Source organism: Tachyglossus aculeatus, chromosome 12 (assembly GCF_015852505.1).
Source record: "Tachyglossus aculeatus isolate mTacAcu1 chromosome 12, mTacAcu1.pri, whole genome shotgun sequence".
NCBI lineage: Eukaryota > Metazoa > Chordata > Mammalia > Monotremata > Tachyglossidae > Tachyglossus > Tachyglossus aculeatus.
The window spans coordinates 6,098,004-6,117,472 of record NC_052077.1 but is presented as its reverse complement, the minus strand read 5'-3'; the positions used below and the strand labels follow the sequence as shown (position 1 = coordinate 6,117,472).

Sequence of the window (19,469 nt, the reverse complement as noted above, 5' to 3'; positions counted from 1 at the left end):
TGGGAGGAAAAGAGCCAGGGAAGCCAGCGGAAATAAGCTCCATAAAGAGGGAAATGCCATTACATAGTGGGGGATTTTGAAGCTGTATTTGCGGAGAAATCTGGTCAGATGTGGGGGTTCAGGTTAACTTTTGGCAATAGAGAAAAAGGTGTTTTTTTTTAAGAGATGTATTCTATTTTATGATAAAATCTCATATGTTTGCACTTTTTGCTTGGACTATTTTTTGATGAAGGATTGAGTTTGTTTCCCAAATCGATAGAACGCACACGAATGATTGTTCCTGTTGGGTATATTCAGCATGATAATCAAGCCAGTCCTCGCTTCTAAATAACCCAACCAGGTTGAGACGCTGACTTCCAGTGGGCAGTGCACATCCCGGATCTTTTATCAGATTGGAAGCGTCAGCGGCTCTGCATTTGGGTGATAACTTTCCGACTAAATCTTAGGAAATCCGGGAACGTGTTCCATGTGGCCCTCGTGACCTTTCAAGATGCTGAAGCGCAGCCACTTGTGAACCTTGCTAACCGCTTCTCCTGTGGCAGATACGTTTTTCCAAATATGCCTCGCACGGAGGCATCTAAAAATGGGAAAAAAAGTTGTTTTTGGTTTTATAATTGATTTGGGATTTGTAAAAATTGTAATTTCAGGTGAAAACTCGAGTTAATTAAAGCCGTTCGTGGTATGCGGACCAGTTTGCATTTGTGCCATCTTAGGGCCTGGCCCTCTTATTGTGGTTTGCTTCCTCCCTGGGTGTACTCACATCTGATTAAAGAAAGGACTTGGTCATGGGTTCGAATCCCGGCTCCGCCACTTGTCAGCTGTGTGACTTTGGGCAGGTCACTTCACTTCTCTGGGCCTCAGTTCCCTCATCTGTAAAATGGGGGTGAAGACTGTGAGCCCCAAGTGGGACACCCTGATCACCTTGTAGCCCTCCCCCCCCCCAGCGCTTAGAACAGTGCACATAGTAAGCGCTTAACAAATACCACCATTATTATTATTATTATTACTAAGTGGGGCTGGCTAGGGGTGGGGTCAATGGGGGGGGGGAGGGAGCGGCGCATGCGCGGCGAGGGGCGGGGCGGGAGGAAGAAAGGAGCGGCGCATGCGCGGCGAGGGGCGGGGCGGGAGGAAGAAAGGAGCCGCGCATGCGCGGCGGGAGCGGGACCTGGGGCGGGAGGAGGGAGCGGCGCACGCGCGGGGGAGGGGCGGGGGAGAGTGGGCGGGGCCAGGGGAGGGAGCGGGGCCAACGGAGAGGGGGGAGGAGGGAGCGGCGCATGCGCGGAGAGGGGCGGGGCCAACGGGCGTCCGTGCGCGGCCCGGACGGGGGCGGGGCCAGCGGAGGAGGGAGCAGCGCATGCGCGATGAGGGGCGGGGCCAGCGGAGTGAGCGGCGCATGCGCGTCGACGGGAGGGGGCGTGGCCAGAGGGTGTGTGGGCGGGGCGTGATGGCGAGCCCTGGAGCGCCCCCCTGCGGCGGCGGGGACGACGCCCTCCACCGCAGACACCTCCTCCTCCTCCGCGACGCCTTCCCGGCAGGTACACTATTATTATTATTATTATTGTTATTATGGCCTTTGTTAAGCGCTTACTATGTGCAGAGCACTGTTCTAAGCGCGGGGGGGGGGGGAATACAAGGTGATCAGGTTGTCCCACGGGGGGGCTCACAGTCTTCACCCCCATCTTACAGATGAGGGAACTGAGGCTCCGAGAAGTGAAGTGACTTGCCCAAGGTCACACAGCAGACATTTAGACTGCTTTTAGACTGTGAGCCCACTGTTGGGTAGGGACTGTCTCTCTATGTTGCCAACTTGTACTTCCCAAGCGCTTAGTACAGTGCTCAGCACACAGTAAGAGCTCAATAAATACGATTGATGATGATGTGGCGGAGCCGGGATTCGAACCCATGACCTCTGACTCCAAAGCCCGGGCTCTTTCCACTGAGCCACGCTGCTTCTCACTTGCTATGTGTCAAACAGTGCTGGGGGAGATACAGGTTTTTTTTAAAAAAAATGCTATTTGTTATGCGCTTCCTATACCGCTTGCACCGTTTTTCCCGAGGAGGTCACTGAGGCCCAGAGAAGGAAAGTGACTTGTCCAAGGTCACTCTGCGCCAAGCACTGCTCTGAGCGCCGACGGGGCTGGGAGACCACAGGCCAAAGCCGCCCCACTTCTCCGGGCCTCAGTTTCCCCCTCTGTAAAACGGGGATGGGGACTGCGAGCCCCTTGGAGGGGGCTCAACCCCATTAGCTTCTACCTACCCCGGCGCTTGGCCTGGCACAAAGCAGCGTGGCTCAGTGGAAAAGAGTCAGAGGTCATGGGTTCATATCCCTCCTCTGCCACTTGTCGGCTGTGTGACTCTGGGCAAGTCACTTCACTTCTCTGGGCCTCAGTTCCCTCATCTGTAAAATGGGGGTGCAGACTGTGAGCCCCCCGTGGGACAACGTCATCACCTTGTAACCTCCCCAGAGCTTAGAGAAGCAGCGTGGCTCAGTGGAAAGAGCCCGGGCTTCATGGGTTCGAATCCCGGCTCCGCCACTTGTCAGCTGTGTGATTTTGGGCAAGTCACTTCACCTCTCTGGGCCTCAGTTCCCTCATCTATAAAATGGGGATGAAGACTGTAAGCCCCCCCCCCCCCCTCCGTGGGACCACCTCATCACCTTGTATCCCCCCCCATAGCTTAGAACTGTGCTTTGCACATAGTAAGCGCTTAATAAATGCCATCATCATCATCATCATTATTAGAACAGTGCTTGGCACATAGTAAGCGCTTAATAAATGCCATCATTATTATTATTAAAGCAAGCACCTAACAAATGCCACCACCATCATCACTGTTATTAATACAAACTCATCGCTTTGGACACAGTCCATGCCCGACATGGGACTCACAGCCCTTACCCCCGTTTTTCCCGAGGAGGTCACTGAGGCCCAGAGAAGGGAAGTGACTTGTCCAAGGTCACACGGCAGACACGTGGCAGAGCCAGGATTAGAACTCATGACCTTCGGACCCCCAGGCCCGGGCTGTGGCCAATACGCCACGCTGCTTCTCACAGCACACAGCACACACCTCAGGCACACAGCACAACAGACCCCACACCCACTGGGGGCTGGAAGGCTGGGCCCAACTCATTTGAGAACCCTCTTTCCCATCCCTATCCTCCCCATAATCCCCTCCATCCCCCCCATTATCCCCCAAACCCATATCTTCCCCCATCCCCCATATGTCCCCCCATCCTCCCCATTATCGCCCCCCACCCCCCATATTTTCCCCCATCCCATCCTCCCCATTATCCCTCCCATCCTCCATATCTTCCCCCCACCCCCATCATCCCCCTTATCCTCCCAATCTTCCCCCATCCTCCCCATTAACCCTCCCAATCTTCCCCCATCCTCCCATCCTCCCCATTATCCCTTCCATCTCCCAAATCTTCCCCCATCCCCCCCATTATCCCTCCCATCCTCCATATCTTCCCCCCACCCCCATCATCCCCCTTGTCCTCCCCATTATCCCTCCCAATCTTCCCCCATCCCCCTTGTCCTCCCCATTATCCCTCCCAATCTTCCCCCATCCCCCCATCCTCCCCATTATCCCTTCCATCCCCCAAATCTTCCCCCCATCCTCCACATTATCACTCCCATCCCCCAAATCTTCCCCCATCCCTCTTATCCTCCCCGTTATCCCTCCCAATCTTCCCCATCCCCCTTATCCTCGCCATTATCCCTCCCAATCTTCCCCCATCGCCCCCATCCTCCCCATTATCCTTCCCATCCCCCAAATCTTCCTCCCATCCCCCTTATCCTCCCCATTATCCCTCCCAATCTTCCCCCATCCCCCTTATCCTCCCCATTATCCCTCCCAATCTTCCCCCATCCCCCCATCCTTCCCATTATCCCTCCCATCCCCCAAATCTTTCCCCTCATCCTCCCCATTATCCCTCCCAATCTTTCCCCCACCCCTCTTATCCTCCCCATTGTCCCTCCCAATCTTTCCCCATCCCCCCTATCCTCTCCACCATCCCTCCCATCTCCCACCCCCCCCATCCCACCCAGGGGTCAGACCATCACTCACCCTTTAAAACATCCAGGGCCGGGACCGCCTTCCGACCCGCCCTTCCGCAGATCCATTCCCACATTGGGCTGTTTTGGTAGTCTGTGACCTATAATAATAATCATAATAAGAATAATGATGCGCTTCCTATGGGCTACACACTGGGCTAGATACAAGACAATCCGGTCTGACACGGACTCTGGCCCGCAAAGGGCGCACAGTCTAAATGCAGGGGAGAACGGTCATTTTCTTTCATTCGTTCGTTCATTTATTCATGCAGTCGTATTGAGCGCTTACTGTGTGCAGAGCACTGTACTAAGCGCTTGGGAAGTCCAAGCTGGCAACGTATAGAGACGGTCCCTACCCAACAGCGGACTCACGGTCTAGAAGGACTCAATCTTAGAAAAGGACTAAGACTTTTCCAAGTCTGTCACGGGCCGTCGCGGTAGGAGACCAGTACAGCACCAGCGCTGCTGACACGCGAGCTGTGAGAGTCAGCGGATGGCACCTTCCCTTCTTTCCCTTTCCTTCTCTTCCACGCGTCAACCCCACCTGGTTACAGAAGCGGGGTGCCACGTTGCCCCCTCCACCAGGCAGTAGCGCCCATGGGGGAGATGATAATAACCATGGCACTTACTATGTGCAAAGCGGGGTTCTAAGCGCTGGGGAGGTTACAAGGTGATCAGGTTGTCCCGTGGGGGGCTCACAGTCTTCATTCCCATTTTACAGATGAGGTCACTGAGGCACAGAGAAGTATATATATATCTATATATATATCTATATATATATGTTTGTATGTATTTATTACTCTATTTTACTTGTACGTGTCTATTCTATTTATTTTATTTTGTTAATATGTTTGGTTTTGTCTCCCACTTCTAGACTGTGAGCCCACTGTTGGGTAGAGACCGGCTCTATATGTTGCCAACTTGGACTTCCCAAACACTTAGTACAGTGCTCTGCACACAGTAAGCGCTCAATAAATACGATTGAATGACTATGGTTTTTTTTTTTTTTCCATTCCCTCGACTTTGTGCTTACACTACCCTAGTTATAGCCTTGGCAGCCATGGCCTTTGCTTAGAAAGATCCCTTATTGGCACTGATAAGGGATGGGGGTAAATATTTACCTTGGGCTGTGGTTTAATTGGGTCTTAAAGTCTCAGCTTTTCCTTTGTTCTCATAAGCAGCGTCCTGGCTAGTTGCCCTGGTGGCTTCTGGTAATGATAATAATAATAATTGCATTTGTTAAGCTCTTACTATGTGCAAAGCACTGTTCTAAGCGCTGAGGGTAGAGCCGAGGGGGCCGTGCCCATCCGCCGTGATGAGCTGGGGTCTACAAGGACCCCCTCCCCCTTTAACGATGATAATACTTATGGTATTTATTGGGTGCTTACTATGTGCACCTTACTTTTAGACTGTGAGCCCGCTGTTGGGTAGGGACTGTCTCTATATGTTGCCAATTTGTACTTCCCAAGCGCTTAGTAAAGTGCTCTGCACATAGTAAGCGCTCAATAAATACGATTGATGATGATGTGCACTGGGGTAGATGCAAGTTAATCAGGTCAGACACAGTCCCTGTCCCACGTGAGGCTTTAACGTTTTAACAGCCCCTTCTAGACTGTGAGCCCGCTTTTGAGTAGGGACTGTCTCTATGTGTTGCCGACTTGTACTTCCCAAGCGCTTAGTACAGTGCTCTGCACACAGTAAGCGCTCAATAAATACGATTGATCGATTGATTCATTTTGAAACCTGTCTACATGTTCTGCTTTGTCGTCTGTCTCCCCCCTTCTAGACTGTCAGCCCGTTAATAATAATAATAATAATGATGATGACATTTATTAAGCGCTTACTATGTGCGGAGCACTGCTGTAAGCACTGGGGAGGTTACAAGGTGCTCAGGCTGTCCCCCGGGGGGCTCACAGTCTTCATCCCCATTTTACAGATGAGGTCACTGAGGCCCAGAGAAGTGAAGTGACTTGCCCAAAGTCACCCAGCTGACAATTGGCGGAGCCGGGATTTGAACCCATGACCTCTGACTCCAAAGCCCGGGCTCTTTCCGCTGAGCCACGCTGCTTCTCCTGTTGTTGGGTAGGGACCGTCTCTATAAGTTGCCGCCGACTTTGTACTTCCCGAGCGCTCGGTACAGTGCTCTGCACACAGTGAGCGCTCGATAAATACGATTGAATGAATGATACTTGATGGCTAAGCTAATTCCCCATTCAGCTCGTTGATTAATATACCAAATACAGGGAGGAGATCCAGAATAAAACCCTAAGGAGCCCGGCGACAAACTAACATGCAAACACCCAAGTTGATCTGGAGCCATTCATTCAATCGTATTTATTGAGCGCTTACTGGGTGCAGAGCACTGTACTAAGCGCTTGGGAAGTACAAGTCGGCAACGTCTAGAGACGGTCTCTACCCAACAGTGGGCTCACAGTCTGGAAGGGGGAGACAGAGAACAAAACCAAACATATTAACAAAATAGAATAAATAGAATAGATATGGACAAGTAAAATAGAGTAATTCATTCATTCAGTCGTATTTGTTGAGCGCTTACTGTGTGCAGAGCACTGTACTAAGCGCTTGGGAAGTACAAGTCGGCAACGTATAGAGACGGTCCCTACCCAACAGCGGGCTCACAGTCTAGAAGGGGGAGACAGACAACAAAACAAAACATATTAACAAAATAAAATAAATAGAGTAGATCTGTAGAAGTAAAATAGAGTAATTCATCCATTCAATCGTATTTATTGAGCGCTTACTGTGTGCAGAGCACTGTACTAAGCGCTTGGAAAATACAAGTTGGCAACACATAGAGACAGTCCCTACACAACAGCGGGCTCACAGTCTAGAAGGGGGAGACAGAGAACAAAACCAAACACATTAACAAAATAAAATAAATAGAATAGATATGTACAAGTAAAATAGAGTAATAAATACGTACAAACATATATACATACATATACATATATACGTAACTTCTCTGTGCCTCAGTGACCTCATCTTTAAAATGGGGATGAAGACTGTGAGCCCCCCACGGGACAACCTGATCACCTTGTAACCTCCCCAGCGCTTAGAACAGGGCTTTGCACATAGTAAGTGCCATTGTTATTATTATTATTATTATTATTGTCTCCCTCATGGGCGCTACTGCCTGGTGGAGGGGGCAACGTGGCACCCCGCTTCTGTAACCAGGTGGGGTTGACGCGTGGAAGAGAAGGAAAGGGAAAGAAGGGGAGGTGCCATCCGCTGACTCTCACAGCTCGTGTGTCAGCAGCGCTGGTGCTGTACTGGTCTCCTACTGTGACAGATTTAGAAAAGTCTTAGTCCTTTTCTAAGATTGAGTCCTTCTAGACTGTGAGCCCGCTGTTGGGTAGGAACCGTCTCTATATGTTGCCAACTTGGACTTCCCAAGCGCTTAGTACAGTGCTCTGCACACAATAAGCGCTCAATAAATACGATTGAATGAATGAATGAGATTTAGAGAAACCATAAGGAAGTCGCTTCTAGAAGTCACTTCGAGACTGTGAGCCCACTGTTGGGTAGGGACCGCCTCTATATGTTGCCAACTTGGACTTCCCAAGCGCTTAGTACAGTGCTCTGCACACAGTAAGCGCTCAATAAATACGATTGATTGATTCATTAGTACAGTGCTCTGCACACAGTAAGCGCTCAATAAATAAATACGATTGAATGAATGGATGAGATTTAGAGAAACCATAAGGAAGTCACTTCTAGAAGTCACTTCGAGACTGTGAGCCCGCTGTTGGGTAGGGACCGTCTCTATATGTTGCCAACTTGGACTTCCCAAGCGCCCAGTACAGTGCTCTGCACACAGTAAGCGCTCAATAAATAAATACGATTGAATGAATGAATGAGATTTAGAGCCATTTTGGTTAGACTCTCCCAACCAGAAGTCACTTCTGTAGTATTTTCCTAGCTTGCTCCGATTATAATATTTGGAACAATCAAAAGGCTAACTACTGGAACTTCTGGCTGACTAGACAGTGTGCATTAAAGTTAAAAAAAAATTCACGCAAAACAGAATTGTAAATTCTCTCCGCGGTTGAATCTCCGAAAGCACCAATGTGGCAGACGCCGCCTCCACTACGCACATCCTAAGAGTGAGAGGTGTGTGAGCTCTTACCCCAGCCAACTACCTGGGCCCTTATACTTATTCAACCTTATTTATTGAGCGCTTACTGTGTGTAGAGCACATATTTATTACTCTATTTATTTATTTTACTTGTACATTTCTATCCTATTTATTTTATTTGGTTGGTATGTTTGGTTCTGTTCTCTGTCTCCCCCTTTTAGACTGTGAGCCCACTGTTGGGTAGGGACTGTCTCTATGTGTTGCCAATTTGTACTTCCCAAGCGCTTAGTACAGTGCTCTGCACATAGTAAGCGCTCAATAAATACGATTGATTGATTGATTGATTCCAGCCACAGAGACGATTCCTGCCCACAGCGGGCTCACGGTATATTCTGAGCAGCCATCAACAACTGTAAGGAAATAGCTCAGTTTGTCATTTAGAGTCCGAGGAACCAAAATAGAAACCTCAAATCAGGAAGTCAAGTCACAGTGACAAACTACTTACTCCCTGACAGCGATGAAGGGATGAAGGTTTGGATGGCCTGAACCTCATCCCTGTTCTTGCATTGCAGATAGGCAGGGTCTACTGGGTTCACTGTCCAGAACAGAGTCGTCATCTGGAACCGTTTAAGCCCCGGCCTCAACGTGAGACTTTAGAGCCCATAAAAGACGAAAAATTACTGTATTCCTGGTTAGCATTTTCCTCAATTTAAGAACAAATCCTCTAGGCTGTAAGCTCGTTAAAGGCAGCTAATTCTGTGTGCTCTCCCAAGCGCTTAGTACAGTGTTTTGTTCTCTGTCTCCCCCTTTTAGACTGCGAGCCCACTGTTGGGTAGGGACCGTCTCTCTATGTTGCCAACTTGGACTTCCCAAGCGCCTAGTACAGTGCTCTGCACACAGTAAGCGCTCAATAAATACGATTGATGATGATGATGCTCAGCAAGCACTCAGTAAATACGATTGATTACAAATCATATCGCACCATCAAACGAGCATCCCGTGTTCCATCCTTTGTATCTTTTTCTGTTTATCCCGATGCGCAAGTGTAGGAGAAGTGATTGTTACCTTTAAGTAGCGGTTTTGAATCTCCCAACTTTTCTTTTTAAAGCAGGTGGTGAAGCAAACATGATGGAAATCGATGGCTTTTACAGTCGGTAAGAAGTTCGTTTGCTAATAAAGCTCTGTCTCTTCGTGGTGCTGAAAGCAAACGGGTTTAGATCATGAAAGGGAAGAGAGGCCGCGGTGTAGTCGATGAAGAATCTAGTTGTCCTGTAAAATTCACAGGAAGTCTATGCTTCAAGCTCTGTATCACTCTCAAAAGCGTGGATCCAATTTCTTTTCCTTTATTATTATTAATAATGATAATTTTGGTATTTGTTAAGCGCTTACTATGTGCCAAGCACTGTTCTAAGCACTTTAACCCTTAAAGTTAGAGCCCATAAACACTTGAAGATGTGAGGATTATCAGCGTTTACCACTGTTGAATTCTAGGCATATGGATTTCAGGATTTTTAGTCTGAAACAAGCTACTTGCACCATGTTGAAACGTTTGTCTTTCCAAAGTGATCAGTCGCTGGTACTTTGTATTTAGTGGGGTTTTGTGCATATTGAGTGATGGTATTTGTTATCAGTCACTCGGGAGAGAAAATGCCACAAAGATGGTAGTCACGTTCCCTGCCCACAGTGAATTTACAGTCTAGAGAGTGTAGGGAGAAAGAGGAAGTAGACGTCTAAAAATAATTTACATCGTTTTACAGCTGAGAAAATAATCTGGAGAATGGGTAATTTCAGGATTAGTAGTAGAAATAAACCAGGAAAAGATTTCATTTTTAAAACCTGTCAAAAATGAACAAAAAATAGAGATGTAGTCGGGGATAAGTGGCTCTTCAGTCTAATAATTAGTATATGAAAATGTCTCAAATAATTCGGGAATTTCTTTCACTAGATCTAGATACTGTTATTCACTATTTATCATATTAACACACTAGAAAAGATTCATTCATTTAGTCGTATTTATCTAGTGCTTAGTACTGCGTGCTTGGGAGAGTACAATACAACAGCAAACAGACAGCAACACCCCCCCAAAATATGGGGCTTTTTTTAAAAAACCTCTCTTTTGGTAAGTGCCCATGGGCAGAGTGTAGAATATTAATTTTCCCTTTAATTATGTGGATTTTCACCTTCTTGGCAAGGGGCAGAATGCATTTTGCTGAGGCTGTGGAATCAATAGCATTAACTGAGCCCCTAATGTATGCAGAAGACTATACTAAGCCCTTGGGAGATTACAATAGTTAGATCATGAGACCTGCCCTCAAGGATTTTACAATCTAGGAGGGGAAACAGAGACTAAAGTCAGTCTCTGGGCCTCAGTTACCTCATCTGTAAACTGGGGATTAAGACTGAGCCCCAGACTGTGAGCCCACTGTTGGGTAGGGACTGTCTCTATATGTTGCCAATTTGTACTTCCCAAGCGCTTAGTACAGTGCTCTGCACATAGTAAGCGCTCAATAAATACGACTGATGATGATGTGGGACAGGGACTGTGTCCAATCTGATTAAGTCGTATCTACCCTAGTGCCTGGCACATAGTAAGCGCTTAATACCAATAAGGAAAAAAAAAAAGGAAATGAGGGCGGAATCGAGGATAATGCCAAAGTTGCTGGCATCAGGGAATGGGTCGAGGAAGGCGTGGTCAACTGGGATGGAGGAGTGGGTTTGGGAGGGAAGACGAGCTCAAGAAAAAGGAATTTTAGGAGGAACCGGCGAACCAGGAGATTTGTAGTTAAACCAGAACTCCTTAATTTCAAGGCTTCAAGGACTAAACTTCAGCGGCTTAACTGTGATGACTTATGCAGCAGGCTAGCCCCAGTAAAAGGAGTTTTCTGTTTAAGCAACAGTTCTCAACTGGTTGAAGCTCCACCTTTATTGGTGTTGAGTTACCAAGCCAAACTCCAGGAGAGACGGGTGTATTATCCGCTCGCTGCCTTAGACATGTCACCCAAGGGGTCTTGTCCAACACTTTAATGTTGGACACACAGGGGCAGGGTTCTGTATTTTTGTAGCATTCTTTCCCAAGCACGTAGTACAGCGCTCTGCATACTGTAAGCCCTCGATAAATACCCTCAATGAGGATGATGAGGCGGGCATCCGGGCCTTCAACCTAAGTCCCGGTCGGGACGTTAACCGGCAGTTCTGAGGCCAATTCAGCCTGCATAGAATGGCCGTGGGCATCCAGGAGCTAATCTTTCTTGGAACAGCTCCATGTTTCAATCAATCAGTCCTATTTATTGAGTGCTTACCGTGTGCAGAACGCTGTGCGAAACGCTTCGAGGGGTACACCATAACAGATTTGGCAGACGTGTTTCCTGCCCGTAATGAGTTTATGGTCTAGAGGCTCTCCTTGGTTAATTCAGATAGAAAAAAGAATTGTTCCTGTGTCTGCCTCCACAGTGAAACGCTGGATCCAGCGGCTAAATACAAGATGGAGTATAAGCGGAGAGGGGTTGCTTTGATCTTCAATCACGAGCGGTTCTACTGGCAGTTGAAACTGCCAGAAAGACGCGGCACCAGGGCGGACCGAGAAAATCTAACTCGCAGGTGAGTCGAGTGGGTTCTTATCTGAACGATGACGTAGGAAATCCTATCCTGGGGCCTTATCCGACGTTGCCAATAAAAAGAGCTAAAATAACCGAGCAACGGTTAGTTTTACCCTCAGGAAAGATCTCTGATAAAAGCCCAACACCGAGAAACGAGGAAGAGAGACTGTTAGCGTGGAGACTCTGGGTCCTCCCTCTTTCATTCTACTGTAAGTGAAATCAAAATCTTTAAGACTGTGAGCCCACTGTTGGGTAGGGACTATCTCTGTATGTTGCCAACTTGTACTTCCCAAGCGCTTAGTACAGTGCTCTGCACACAGTAAGCGCTCAATAAATGCGATTGATTGACTGATTGATTAAGTAGCAAACGGGCTCTATCTACACACCCTCCTCAGCTCAACATCGCTCCCACCCCATCCCTCAACGGGGAGGTAACCGCTCCTCTCCTGGACTTGCGACTTTGTGAACCCTGACAAACATCGTAATCTAGTGGGATTGAGCCGGGGGCCTGGGATTCAGAATCAATCAATGAATCAATCGTATTTATTGAGCGCTTATTGTGTGCAGAGCACTGTACTAAGCGCTTGGGAAGTACAAGTTGGCAACAGCTGCGTTCTAATCCCGGCTCTGCCACTGGTCTCTGCCTGTTACCTCATCTGGAGGATGGGGATTAAGACTGCGAACCCCCTGTGGGACATGGACTGTGTCCAATTTGATTAGCTGGTATCTTCCCAGCACTTAGAACAGTGCTCCAGCACTTAGAACAGTGCTTTGTACATAGTAAGTGCTTAATAAATGCATTATTATTATTATTACAGTGCCTGGCACATAGTAAGCTCTTAACAGATACCCCCCCTGAAAAAAAGGGACTGATCAACTTCTCACTCTCCTGCCTTCCCACCAAATTTCAACACCTGTAGCTAGTGCCTAGTGTACGCACACCACCATGTCTGTCTTTTTTTTAAATAATAATAATAATAATAATGTTGGTATTTGTTAAGCGCTTACTATGTGCAAAGCACTGTTCTAAGCGCTGGGGGGAATACAAGGAGATGAGCTTGTCCCATGTGGGGCTCACAGTCTTAATCCCCAATTTACAGATGAGGGAACTGAGGCCCAGAGAAGTGAAGTGACTTGCCCAAGGTCACACAGCAGACACGTGGGGGAGGCGGGATTCGAACCCATGACCTCTGACTCCCAAGCCCGCGCTCTTTCCACTGAGCCACGCCGCTTCTCTTTTTTTCCTCCTGGGCACCTTTTCTTCACAAAGCAGCATCTGAGATCTCTCTTATTTTCTTTGCCCCGGACTCCTGCCGTCCTGTAACACTCCCCACCCATTTTGGGGGCGATTTAACTGAAGTTTGGCTTTTATGGAAAGTCCTTGTAATCCAGAATGAGCTCAGGCCCAACTCATTCCAGATGAACAAAATCTACCTGTAGCAGCTTGGGTGACATACGCATCTTTCTTAAAAAAACAAAAAAAGCCAATCGTGCCTTTAATGATCTCTATCTTCTCATAGTCCCCGTTAGTATTCTTGAGGCTACTTTGGGCAGAGCAATGTACTAAGTGCAAGGGAACATCTAAAAAATGACACAGCCATGACATTGCTGTGATCAGTGTTGGTGGTGATGTTTACCTTTCCTTCCTTCCTTTCTTTCTCTCTGTCTGTCTCTCTCCCCCTTTAGCTACGTTAATTCTCTTCAGTTCCTTCATTTAATCCCAAGAGACAAGGTAAAAGAATTCCAGCATCACCGAGAAGAACATTAGCTGATCTTTGGTTTCCTGTATCACCAGGCTTTCAGCTCTTGGATTTGAAGTGAAGTGTTTTGATGATCTTAAAGCTGAAGAAGTAATGCTGAAAATTCATGAGGGTATGTGATTTTTCCCTTGGGTGGGTCATGGTTCTGTTCTCCCCACAGCAGACCCAGAGAACTGCTGGTTTCACTCTCTGAATAACCTTCCGTATTCTTGAGCACCGTTATTAAATTGCCGCGTAACTATCGCTTCTTCACGCTGAACTCCCGCTACTCCCGAAAGGGCACAGGCCCGGGAATTCGAGGATCTGGGTTTTTATCCCTGCTCCACCATTTGCCTGCTGTATGATCTTGGGCAAGTCACCTAACTGCTCTGGGCCCGTTTCCTCATCTGTAAAATGGGGATTAAATACTTGTTCTCTCTCGTACTTAGACTGTGAGCCCCTTGTGGGACAGAGTCTGTGTCTCACCTCACGTCTTGTATCTAGCACAGTACATAGCACGGTGCTGGGCAAATACCATATCATTATTAGTAGTATTATTTCTCCCCTTTGCTCTAAGTCTACTGCCAAAATGATGATAAACTCTGTGGAGGTACCTAATTTCACCCTCAAAAATGAGAGGCAGCACGGCCTAATGGAAAAAGCATGGGGCTGGCAGTCAGAAGGAACTGGGTTCTAGTCCCAGCTCCACCACTTGTCTACTGGGTAACTTTAGGCACGTCATTTCACTTCTCTGGGCCTCAGTACCCTCAACTGTAAAATGGGAATTAAGACTCTGAGCCCCATGTGGGACATGGACTGTGTCCTGGACCCGATTAGCTCGTCCCTACCCCGGTGCTTAGTACGGTAGCCTGGCACGTCCTAAGTGCTTAACAAATACCATGGAAAAAGGCACACGTTATGGACACCCTTAGGGACATCCTCTTTATGAAAAGGTTGACTGTGTGTTTTAAAATGCCCCCCCCCCGGGAAGGGAACCATTCCTGAATTCTCACCTGGACACATTGCGGTCTTTCCTGGCAGCATCCAGCTCTAACCATGCAGACGCCGACTGCTTCTTGTGCGTATTCCTGAGTCACGGCCTAGGAAACCACGTCTACGCCTATGACGGCAAAATTGACATTCCAGAGATTACGAGCATGTTCAAGGGAGACCAGTGCCGGAGCTTGGTAGGAAAGCCCAAGATATTTATCTTTCAGGTAAGACCCATCGGTTTGGGAATTTGGCCCCATCTGGGTGTCTGCGAAAGATACAGTTCTGAGTGGGAAAGACACCGGTTACGTCTTACGCTGGAAAATCTTAGTCGAGCCACAAGATAATTTAAATGGTTGTTAATCAGCCTGACTACGAATGGTGTCTCTATTACAGTTAGTCCTATTTATTGAGCGCTTACCGTGTGCAGAGCACTGTACTAAGTGCATGGGAGAATTCAGTGTAGCATGAAACCATTTCCTGCTCACAACAAGCTTATGGTTTTACACGGGAGCCTTGGGGAGTAATTGTGGATTTTTTGCAGGTGCTAGTAAGTCTAAGCCCTGCTCAAGATAGCACCCAGAAAAGGCCAAGGATTGCCAATTTGCCCTGGGTAATGTTTGAGAGCTCCAACTTGGCATGTTCAGACTAAGCCCTATTTTGTATGGAATCATTCTTTGGTTTGACGATTACAGTGAGATATTGTGTGTGTGTGTGTGAGAGAGAGAGAGATTGGGCAGAGAATCTCTTGCATATTTAAACACTTTGTCCGTAAACATGCAGTCGTCTGCCTCTTCTGGCTCCTTAAACCACAGTCAGTCGTAGCTGTTTGTTGTAAGAGCTGTGGAGTCTTCAGTTACTTCCAGCACTAAGCTTTTGCCGCTTCAGAACTGTTTTAAGTTTCTCTTCTGAAAGCGTCATCGGGAGGAGGGCGTTTATTAAGTGCTGACTACGTGCCAGGCACTGAGCTTGCTACAAGAGAATCAGGTTCACAGTCTAAGAGGGAGGGAGAGAACGGATCTTATCTCAGACAGACGAGGAAACTGAGGCACAGGAAGGTTAAGTGATGTGCCCAAGGTCATGGAGTGAAGTAAGTGGACGAGTCCTGTGCTTTTCCCAGCACGGCACCTTGCTGTCTCCTCCAACACATATCGGTGTTATCACGATTCCCAACCTCTTTAGGGCCAGAGCCTAGGCTTGCCTTATGGAGAGCTCCCTGTCCTTTGAGAAACTGTATTTTTGGTGAAAAGATGAAAGATGATGGGCAGTTGTCTTCCTCAAAGCAGACCTTTTGGCCCTCTGCTCAGTTAAATCCCGGCGGTTAGAGGATCAGACAGCCAATCCTCAAGTGACCAGCGCCAGACTTTGTGGAGAGGTTTTGTAAGCGACGAAAAAGCCCCGATCGATGAAGGAACTTCCTTTTTTTCCTCCTGTTTGGCGGATCAGGCCTGTCGGGGAGAAGAACACGATGTGGGAGTTGTGCCCCTGGACGTCCTAGACAGTAAGATGAGCGAGCAGGACGTAAATGAAACGGAAGTTGACGCTGCCTCGGTTTACACGTTGCCGGCTGGAGCCGACTTCCTCATGTGTTATTCCGTCGCAGAAGGTTTGCTATGAGCATTTCTGGGCTGGGGCGGGTGGGAGAGGTCACTGGGTCACCTCGTCTCTACGGACTTGTACTTCCCAAGCGCTTAGTACAGGGCCCTGCACACAGTAAGCACTCAATAAATACGATTGAATGAATGAATGAATGAATTCGTCCGCACCAGCTCCTCTGTCTTACGGAGATTAGGTCAGTCAACCAGTCGTATGTATTGAGTGTACTCTACTAAGCGCTTGGGAAAGTACAGTGCAACAATAAACAGACACATTGCCTGCCCACAGCGGGCTTACAGTCTAGAGGGGGGGACCGACATTAATATATATAAATGAATTACAGATCTGTACATAAATGCTGTGGGGCTGGGAGGAGGGGATCAATCCATCAATTGTATTTATTGAGCACTTACTGTGTGCAGAGCACTGTACTAAGCGCTTGGGAAGTACAAGTTGGCAACATATACAGTCCCTACCCAACAGTGGGCTCACAGTCTAGAAGGGGGAGACAGAGAACAAAACCAAACATACTAACAAAGTAAAATAAATAGGATAGGTACAAGTAAAATAAATAGAGTAATATGTACAAACATATATACAGGGATGAGTAAAGGGAGCCAGAGATCAGAGAGCTGAAGGAGTGGGAGAAGAGGAAGGGGGGAGGCTTAGTCAGGGAAGACTTCTGGGAGGAGATGGGCCTTCAATAAGGATTTGAGGATGGCCAGATATGAAGAGGGAGGGGGTTCCAGGCCAGAGGCAGGATGTGAGCGAGAGGTCGGCGGCGAGACGGAGGTCCAGTGAGAAGGTTGGCCTTCGAGGAGCAAAGCATGCAGGCTGGATTGTAGTAGGAGAGGAGGGAGGTGAGATAGGAGTGCTTTTAAGCCAACGGTGAGGAGCTTCTGTTTGACGTGGAGGTGGATGGACAACCACTGGAGTTTCTCGAGGAGTGGGGAAACACGTCCCGAACGCTTCTGTACAAAAACGATCCGAGCAGCAGAGTGAAGTTCGGACTTCCCTTAAGCTGGCCTCTTGACACTTTTTTATCCAGCGTGGTCAGGGGCATGTGGAGTCAAACAGCGGTACTCTCGACAGGTTCGTCAGGACCACCCAACCTACAGTGGTGGAGGGTCTCAGAGGGGAGGGGATCCTACCGGGTCAGCAGCCGTCCCGTATTTCCTCTCTTCTAGATCATTCTTGTCCCGGTCCTTAACTCTCGGTGCTCCTACTGTCTTTCCCCTCCGCGTCGTTGCCGTCGTGTCTCGAGCGGTCCTTGTTCTGGAAGAGTGGGGTGAGCTTCTCTCCAAATTAAAACCCTGTTTCCTACTAAGGAAAAAGAAGTTATCTTCCCTAGAATACTTTTCCAGAGTTTTAGAGAAACGTTCAAGTATCGGCCTTTATGAGCTCTTGAAAACTCAGTCATCTGTAATTAGCGCAGTGCCTACTAAAGACGGATTTGAAAATGAAGACGGAGGTCTCGGTTTTAAAGATTGCCCACTTCAGGTTACATTTTTTTTTCTCTCCGGATTTCCCTTTAGGTTACTATTCTCACCGTGAGACCGTCAACGGCTCCTGGTACGTTCAAGATCTGTGTGAGATGCTGGGAAGGTACGGCTCCTCTTTGGAGTTCACAGAACTCCTCACCTTGGTGAACAGGAAGGTGTCTTACCGCAGGGTGGATTTCTGCAACAACCCGAGGGCAATTGGAAAGAAGCAAATTCCTTGCTTCGCCTCAATGCTAACTAAAAAGTTGCATTTCCTTCCTAAAGCTCAGTAAAGGGTGGGGGAAGAGGATGTTTTCAACGTGGAAGCTTTGCAAAAGGTTCTACAACTCATTGTGGAATTTACGTCCTTAGTTTAAAGCTTATCTTGTGCTCCTTGTGGTGGTGTTTTTAAATTAAGTAGGATAGTTTCGAACCCCCAGACAGTTAAGGGAGTAGGGAGAGAACTGATCGGTGGTATTTAGTGAGTGCTTACCGCGTGCAGGGCATAGTACAACAGAGTACACACACAAACACACTCTCTTTCGGGAGGAAAAATCAGCTGGGGCTGTTTTACATGCACAGAGAGAGCAGTAACTTTTCATGTGGGGTGGACAAGACGGTTTGGGGCTGGATGGCCTCCTCAGGGTTGTTGTCCCCTACCCTTCTACCTCTTAAAACAAAGCTGGTGGCATCAGGGAGGGCTTCAAACTGAACCAGGCGGCGGATTCTCCCTTCTGCATCTCAGGTCTCCCTGTTTGTACAAACGGTGGGGTCCCTTTAGAAATTCATTTTGGATTCAGTCTTATCACTGTACCAAGCGCTTGGGAGAGTACCACAGTAAACAGACACATTCCCCGCCCACCAACAGACGAATGTTGGCACACCCAGCATTACTGTATGTCCAGTCCCCCAAAAGTCATCCCACAGGTCATTACTGATTGTGCACCAGTGAGGCACCCAGGTAACCACAATGACTTAGCTGTCTGAACTTGAATTTAGTACACACTCCTTTTACAGTGGCTGATTTTCTACTTGACGTTTTTTCTTAAAATTTTTAGTTGAACACAAGAAAGGGTTTCCTTACACCAGTACGTGAAGTGAGAGACTGCTGTCATATTTTGTGCGAGCTACAGAGCGTATCACCGTCTTGCCCTAGCTGTTTGCTGTAAGGAATCCCATGCTTTGCTCGTCATTTAAACATTCCTCTATTCATCCACAGAGTAAAGTCGCTCATAGGATGAAGCTTTCACTTGCCAAAAGTTTAGGCTCCTCTTATGTGTCACTTAAAGGCTCTCTGTGATCCCTCTTACACCATGATTAACCAAAAAATTTGATTCCTGGCCTGCGCATGTCTCTGCAGAAAGGCAGGAGACAAGCTTCCTGAATCACTTACCAAATGGTCAATCAAATCAATCAATCGTATTTGAGTGCTTACTGTGTGCAGAGCACTGTACTAAGCGCTTGGGAAGAGTACAGATATGCCCACAAGGAGCTTACAGACTAGAGGGGGAGGCAGACAATAAAAATAATTTACGCTATGTACATATCCAAATAATCTTTGCTTTGATCATCTACGCTTGCCACATCATACCCGGATATTAAGATGAAAGAATGGAAAGCAATGCTTGAGAAACCAAAAGTGGAATGACTAGTTTCCGTGGCTCCCTCAGGCAGGTCGAGGAGTCCTAACTCAATGTCCCACTTGGAAAAATCGCCGTTTTTACTGCGATCGATCTAAATGGTTTACTACAATCCTGTGCACTAAATTCTGTTGAGACTAACCGAATACGAGTTTTGCATGTGAACCAATGTCCTCTTGGAGCTTTGCTGGCAAAGGTTATTTACATTTTTTTACTTCATTTTTTTACTTAATGATTCAGTCACCCACATTTCTAATAAAAATCGATTGGGCAGTGGAA

The 19,469-nt window shown here is 47.7% G+C and overlaps 2 protein-coding genes and 1 long non-coding RNA gene across 5 annotated transcripts in view; 2 read left to right on the top strand and 1 right to left on the bottom strand.

Annotated features, from left to right (window-relative positions):
- The window catches only part of PLA2G12A (phospholipase A2 group XIIA), a 9,401-nt gene extending 8,697 nt beyond the window's left edge, over positions 1–704 (top strand). Inside the window, exon 5 of the mRNA XM_038755305.1 lies at positions 341–704. The gene's annotated coding sequence lies outside the window, so the exon portion shown is untranslated. The remainder of the gene's footprint in view (positions 1–340) is intronic.
- On the bottom strand, positions 516–11,634 carry LOC119935812. Its single transcript, XR_005453450.1, has 4 exons — positions 11,448–11,634; positions 9,214–9,345; positions 4,069–4,156; positions 516–577 (listed from the first exon to the last, which is right to left on the bottom strand). It is a non-coding gene; the product is annotated as an uncharacterized LOC119935812 (long non-coding RNA).
- CASP6 (caspase 6) lies at positions 1,460–19,469 on the top strand. Of its 3 annotated transcripts, none has more exons than XM_038755302.1 (7): positions 1,460–1,535; positions 9,257–9,302; positions 11,599–11,745; positions 13,540–13,616; positions 14,525–14,700; positions 15,920–16,079; positions 17,605–19,469. In XM_038755302.1, exons 2-7 carry the CDS (start codon positions 9,274–9,276, stop codon positions 17,841–17,843), a joined length of 828 nt encoding a protein of 275 aa, XP_038611230.1. In that variant the 5' UTR covers positions 1,460–1,535; positions 9,257–9,273; the 3' UTR covers positions 17,844–19,469. The 3 variants fall into 3 exon arrangements, with proteins under 3 accessions (XP_038611230.1, XP_038611231.1, XP_038611232.1); XM_038755303.1 differs by having other exon boundaries at positions 1,489–1,535; positions 9,260–9,302; XM_038755304.1 differs by lacking the exons at positions 1,460–1,535; positions 9,257–9,302 and having other exon boundaries at positions 11,678–11,745; positions 13,431–13,616.

What these genes read in the sequence shown, in the direction of transcription:
- CASP6 (XM_038755302.1), top strand. Translation starts at nt 9,274, where the DNA reads ATGATGGAAATCGATGGCTTTTACAGTCG. An exon ending in CGAGAAAATCTAACTCGCAG is followed by an intron (nt 11,746 to 13,539) that starts GTGAGTCGAGTG and finishes CTGTATCACCAG; the next exon opens with GCTTTCAGCTCTTGGATTTG. An exon ending in CCAAGATATTTATCTTTCAG is followed by an intron (nt 14,701 to 15,919) that starts GTAAGACCCATC and finishes TTGGCGGATCAG; the next exon opens with GCCTGTCGGGGAGAAGAACA.